At 59.2% G+C, this 3,738-nt stretch overlaps 1 protein-coding gene across 1 annotated transcript in view; it reads left to right on the forward strand.

Annotated features, from left to right (window-relative positions):
• The window catches only part of LOC104500919 (ES1 protein homolog, mitochondrial-like), a 3,306-nt gene extending 171 nt beyond the window's left edge, over positions 1-3,135 (forward strand). The window contains exons 2-5 of the mRNA XM_010144649.1: positions 1-85; positions 1,540-1,711; positions 2,055-2,256; positions 2,943-3,135. The exon at positions 1-85 is cut by the window's left edge and continues 6 nt beyond it. Of these exons, the coding sequence (XP_010142951.1) occupies positions 1-85; positions 1,540-1,711; positions 2,055-2,256; positions 2,943-3,135 (652 nt within the window). The remainder of the gene's footprint in view (positions 86-1,539; positions 1,712-2,054; positions 2,257-2,942) is intronic.
• Positions 3,136-3,738: the final 603 nt, after the last annotated feature.

Below are 3,738 nucleotides of genomic sequence, written 5' to 3' on the forward strand. Positions count from 1 at the left end.
GCTGGCTGGCTGCGGGGTGTACGACGGGAGCGAGATCCACGAGTCTTCTGCCGTGCTGGTGCATCTCAGCAGGGAGGGGGCTCAGGTAAGAGGGACCCCGGCCGGCTCCTGCCCCGGCTCTGGCTCCTTTCCCCTCCCTGCTCTTCAACCTCTCCCGCTTGCCGAAGGTTCTTGCCCCTCCTTGCAGCTTGCGGGATGAATCTCAAGCTCCCCTTTGCTGCCAGGGAAATCGCGGGGTGTGAAGGGACTGGGGACAGCCCCGTGGAGCCCGGAGAACTCCCTGCTCCCGGCTCTGCTGTACCAGCTCGGTGCTCTACGGGCAGCGCAGCCCAACTGGGAGACAAACCGTCCCCAGCGCCTTCTCAGGCCTTTCTGGCTCATGCTTCCCCTGCTCTGCTCTGCAGTTTCTGTTTCAAATACTATTGGTTTGGGCTGTGTGAAACTCCTCTTTATAAACACCCAGGATCAGAGCTGAAACCAGACCAGTTCTGTGAGCGGCACTTCCACGGGGGTAGAAAAGCAACACGCTGCTGTCACACCAGCCCCCCTGCGAGGCTGGGAGAGAAGGGAGGGATGCGCTGTGTAACGCTGTCCTCCGCGCTGAGCCCCCTGCATCTGGCTCGGAACCGCGTCGGAACTGCTCCCTTACAGACCCGGGCACGGCGGTGCCGTACGCGGGCTGTGGGGCCAGCCCACCCGGCTCCAGAGCCCTCAAAGTGCGTGTTCTCTGCCCGCCTTAACGCTCCGACGTGTCCCAACCTTTCCTCCGCTGTCATTTTGGCTCTTCTCTCCTGGACCTGTGCCAGCGCTCCTTTCCTGCCACGGGCCGGCTGGGAGCAGCCTCCGCGCTCATCCCTGGACCAGCAGGGACCTCTCGTGGAGGAACCTCGGGTGTTATTTCAACGCCCTCCCTGGGGTTTTCGGTCCTGCTTGCCTAAGGAAACAAACAACAGCTCAGACTGGACGAGACGAGACTACTTCAGCTGGAAGGGACCCACCAGGATCGTCCTGCCCCCCTCCCCGAGCGCTTCGGGGCTGCCCGTGCTGTTAAGGACATTGTCCAAATGCCTCGTACGCACTGACAGGGCTGGGGCATCGCCCCCCTCTCCAGGGAGCCTGTTCCAGGCTTTGACCACCCTCCCGGTACAGGCGTGCTTCTGAATGGCCAGTCTGAGCCCTCCCGGTGCAGCTTTGAGCCATTCCCAGGAGTCCTGTCCCTGGACCCTGGGAAGAAGAGCTCAGCAACCCCCTCTCCACGTCCCCTCCTCGGGATGCTGCAGAGAGCAACGAGGTTGCCCCTCAGCCTCCTTCTCTCCAAAGCAGACAACCCCAAAGCCCTCAGCCACTCGTCTCTCTTCCTTCTTTCTCTTCCCTGTGACAACAACCTCCCTGATGCCAGCGGCAGGTACGGGTGGGCCTGAAGCGCACAGTGAAGTTCTTTTCTAACAAAGTGACTCAAGCGTTTTTGTTCACTCCTTTCCTCTAACACGTTTAGGATACGGGGCTGAAGGATAACAGACCTTTCTCCTCCCTCCCCAGGCAGAGGTTTATGCTCCTGACGTTGACCAGATGCACGTGGTGGACCACGTGAAAGGACAGCCCACCCAGGAGAAGCGCAACGTGCTGGTCGAAAGCGCCAGAATTGCCCGGGGCAACATCAAGGATCTAGCTAAGCTGGACGTCAAAGGGCTGGATGCCCTCATCATACCAGGTGGGACACCACGAGGCGGGCGCAGAGCCTGGGCACTGCTTAGACACGCCCGGAGCAAGGACTAAGGGACAAGTGAAAACTTGTCAGCTCGTTCCACCGTAATTCGGAAAAGGGCTCCGGGGTGAAACCCAACTCCCACCAGAGCACGGACACCTCTCCGCTTCAGTTCGGGTGGAAGCAAGAGAGGCCTTTTGTGTCCCGTCTCTGGGCAGTCAGCTCAGAGGTTCAGCTTGTCTGGTTTTCACTCTTTTTTAACCCGTGTCTGCATTCTACCAAGTCATACCTGAAAACACCCAGCCCTGGAGCACTCATCTTCTGGCCTGATCTGATTCTCTTTTCTCAGGCGGCTTTGGAGTGGCCAAAAACCTGAGCACTTGGGCCACCCAAGGCAAGGACTGCGTCATCTCCAAAGCGGTGGAGGATGTCCTGAAGGCATTCCACGCCGCCAGGAAGCCCATCGGCCTCTGCTGCATCTCCCCAGTGCTGGCGGCCAAGCTCTTCCCGGGCTGTGAGCTGACCGTGGGCCACGACACCGAGTGCGAGAAGTAAGTAACCTGGGGACCTGGTGTGACATTATGGGACCAGCAGTGGCCCCACCATGGCCACGGCACCCTGTCCTGCCCAGGCAGCTGAAACCCTGTTATTTCTGAGAACCAATGATCCTCGTCCTGCCTGTATTTCACCAGCCCTGGCTGATAAATTAAATCATTAGGTTTCTGGTCCCCTTTGTCACTCCGTACTCCTCTGTGCCTGTCTCGGGTTAGAGCCGGGACTCTGCTGTCCCTGTTCACAGCTCCCTGTAGCAGGGGCTCTTTTACCAGACGGCGCCACAAGGGACTGCACGAATCGCTGTGGAATAAATCCACTTTTGAGGCAGGATGCTGAGGTTTCTGGAAAGGAGAACCCGTCCTTCCCTTGAGGAGAGCGGGAGGATACCAGAGTGACATCACTTGTAGGAAGCTGGTGAACCAAAGAGCCCCAGACCGAAGCACAGTGGGCAGTGAAGGTGGGAATAGCTCTAGTGGGACATCAAGGTCTCATTTTGGCTTTACTTCAGGAAATGGAGGTTTTCCTGGTTCTGTGGGCCTGGAGCAGCTCCTCTGACAGGAGTGGGTTTTCTGCAGGGCCCATCCATCCATCCGTCCCTCTGTGACCCACAGAGTCCTTTGTCACACCGCCCTGCAGAACAGTGCCTTCCCCGCTGAGGGTCTGTTCTCCTTTCCTCTTGCAGATGGCCTTACGCCAAGACCGCCGAGGCCATGAAGGAGCTCGGCTGCAAGCATGTGAACAAACACGTCACCGACATCCACGTGGATGCGAAGAACAAGCTGGTGACCACCAGCGCCTTCATGTGCAACGCCCCCATTCACGAGATCTACGATGGCATCGGAAAGATGGTCAAAGAAGTGGTCAGACTCGCCTGAACGCCCCAAAGCCACCGAGCCCGTCTCCTCCTCGGCAGGCGCTGAGCCTCCGATAACGTCCTCCCCCTCCCACACCCCCACGGCAACAGGCAACCGGAATTCTTCCCCCCCGCCGCCGAGGAGGGAGAGCTCCGGAGCCATGGCAGCGTTGTCGTGCTCTGCCAAGGCGACACCGCTTACTGGCAGCAAACTGGCAGTAACTGGAGCGCGGGCGCGCACGGAGCTGGCAGGCAGGGCTGGGTTTGCACGGGTCAGTGGTTCTGTGTGGCTGAGGAGTCGCTCAGGTCACATCAGCCACGACCGGGCTGCCCAGATTGTGCACATCCCGTATCAGCAGGAGCTGTCCCTTCCTGGGCTCTCCTGCCCACCCAGCTCTGCCAGCGCTCCAGAGCTCCCCACATACCTCCACCTCACAGAGCAGGTGACTCAGAGGCAGAAGGAAGCAACGCAGTTCTGCTACTGAATAAACTCTGACAGTTTTTACAGGAGCTGAATTTGGTGTCATTTCTCACTTCTCCTCTGAATGAGAGCAGCCGCAGGGCGGCGACAAGTTCTGCGCGCAGTTACGAACTCCCGGGCGGGCAGGGTGGCACAGTACCAATC

The sequence above is a fragment of the Buceros rhinoceros genome, unplaced genomic scaffold (assembly GCF_000710305.1).
Source record: "Buceros rhinoceros silvestris isolate BGI_N320 unplaced genomic scaffold, ASM71030v1 scaffold21931, whole genome shotgun sequence".
NCBI lineage: Eukaryota > Metazoa > Chordata > Aves > Bucerotiformes > Bucerotidae > Buceros > Buceros rhinoceros.